Source organism: Priapulus caudatus, unplaced genomic scaffold (assembly GCF_000485595.1).
Source record: "Priapulus caudatus unplaced genomic scaffold, Priapulus_caudatus-5.0.1 Scaffold115, whole genome shotgun sequence".
In the NCBI taxonomy this organism is placed as follows: Eukaryota; Metazoa; Priapulida; class Priapulimorpha; order Priapulimorphida; family Priapulidae; genus Priapulus; species Priapulus caudatus.
Genome location: NW_014577176.1, coordinates 323,586 through 325,621, shown reverse-complemented (window position 1 = coordinate 325,621; position 2,036 = coordinate 323,586). Strand labels below are relative to the sequence as shown.

At 41.0% G+C, this 2,036-nt stretch overlaps 1 protein-coding gene across 1 annotated transcript in view; it reads left to right on the top strand.

The window, feature by feature from the left end:
* LOC106805473 (glutathione S-transferase Mu 1-like) overlaps positions 1-1,767 on the top strand; it is an 8,620-nt gene extending 6,853 nt beyond the window's left edge. The window contains exon 8 of the mRNA XM_014807066.1: positions 1,492-1,767. Coding sequence (XP_014662552.1) covers positions 1,492-1,767 — 276 coding nt within the window. The remainder of the gene's footprint in view (positions 1-1,491) is intronic.
* The last annotated feature ends 269 nt before the right edge of the window (positions 1,768-2,036 follow it).

The following is a 2,036-nucleotide window of genomic DNA, read 5'->3' as shown; positions in this document are numbered from 1 at the left end:
CGCGGCGGGGGACAGCGGGGGACATGTGTCCCCCCCACGAATTTTCAGAAGGGAACATCATATCAAATGTTCCCCACCGATTTTGGATCACTATGATTTTGTGTGTAAGTGTGTGTGTGTCGTGTGCTGTGTGGTGTGTGTGTGTGTGGCTGTGTGTGTGTTTGTGAAGTGAGAACCTTTATTGTGTGTGATAGTGCGTCAACGATTGGCTTCTTTCCCTTTTTTTGCCAGCTTTTCATTTCATTCAAGTGCATTTGAGAGCATAATAATGATCATGCACAACTTAAGAAAAATGTGTCTTGATAAATTTTAGTACCGTTTCTTTTTTAACACGTTTTTTTTCTTAATTAAATAATTTTTATGGCAGAAATCATCAAGCAGAAAGTATGTTTATGAAAGTTTAGGCTATATCATTCACATTAGACACTGATTCAAGGATTAAGCTTGGCAACACGCAGCTATATTTCACGCAAAGAGGACACTGAGTAACTGGCATCGGTTTTAATAATGTATTTTCATTGCAAATTGATTGATATATATACACGCATTATGATATGACTGGACGACCAATAAAACGGACATTTATTTTGTGATCAGGCCTCAACACCAAATGATTGGTTTTCTGCTTTTTGTTTCTTGATTTTATGACTGCATCGTGACAACTCTTTTCGTAATTTATCACAAACCAAATGCATGTGTGTGTGTGTGTGTGGTGTGTGTGTGTCGGCGGTCGGGTTGTGTGGTGCAGGGGCGTGTTAACAGGGGGGGGGGACAGTTCCAGGGTCCGGACCCCCCTTGTCGCCGGCAGAGAAAAACGCATCTGAGGGGATCTAATTTCAAAATTTATGGGAAAAGGGCCCCAGACCCCCCTTCGCGTGGCTCGCAGTATGGTGGCCCCCCACATTTTAAATGGATTTGCGCGCCTGCCTGGAGTAGTATATATACTGCATCTGATCTCACACCCATAGCTGTATAGCTGTAAATAATATAACTCGCGTGTGGCTGTATATATATATATATATATATATATATATATATATATATATATAGATATATGCGAATGGCTATCAAACATGGCACCAAACAACGTCGTAACGGTTGTGTTAATGTAGGAAAAGTCTCTTATTTAGATGGTTGTTAAAATTCTTATGGGTGTATGGTGGTGCCTCGTGTTTAGAGGTAAGGCGGGGGACCTCGGTATGCTTATATGTGCTTGCTTGACCTCGTGTCTTGCTATATTGTAGGACCTCCTCTATATGCTTTGGAAACCCCTCTTTGACCAAATCCTCCTAAGCGGTGATTTCTGTCTCTGATATGGCCATCGTGTACCATTCTAGGTATCCACATACCTTATTAACCAAGATCGTTTGACCAGCGAAGGGTGTTGGATTCGCATGGACTAATATAATGTATAAGTGGAATTGCATGGCGTTAGGACGGTCGATATATGAGTTACAGTCAGGGTATTACAGGTATGACAATCTATTTCAGGCCCTCCCAACTATCAAAAAGTACATGGCGTCAGATGAAGTTCATAAAGGCTCCCCTCAACGGCAAGATGGCGAAGTTTGGCAACCAGTAGACCTGTGGGAGATCACGAATTCGAATTTCGACAAGCTTTGGATTATCACACACAGGCCTGAATCTGTGACGTTCATCGCCACCATCTTGAATGGACTTCGGGACAAACGCTCGGAACTGTCGTTGGAAAGATTGTTTAAATGGAAGATTATTTTAATATTCATATTTATATTTATATTCGCCTAAGCCTATAATTGGATTTTGAACTACAGCCTACGTTTGGTTTCATAATTTATAGATATAGGAGCAGAATGCCTATGACTGTGAATGCAATAATATTGGGATGTGCGAAGTTAGTTGTTACATCTATTTATGCTTATGCATATGTTAGGGAACAGAGTTTTGTCAGAGTGGCTTGAATCACAGATGTTTGGTATACGCCAGTCGTTTGAAGCAAATCAAGGGTAGCTGAGCAGTTTTTCGTGTTTTGTGTGACCACAAAATTCCACAATTAG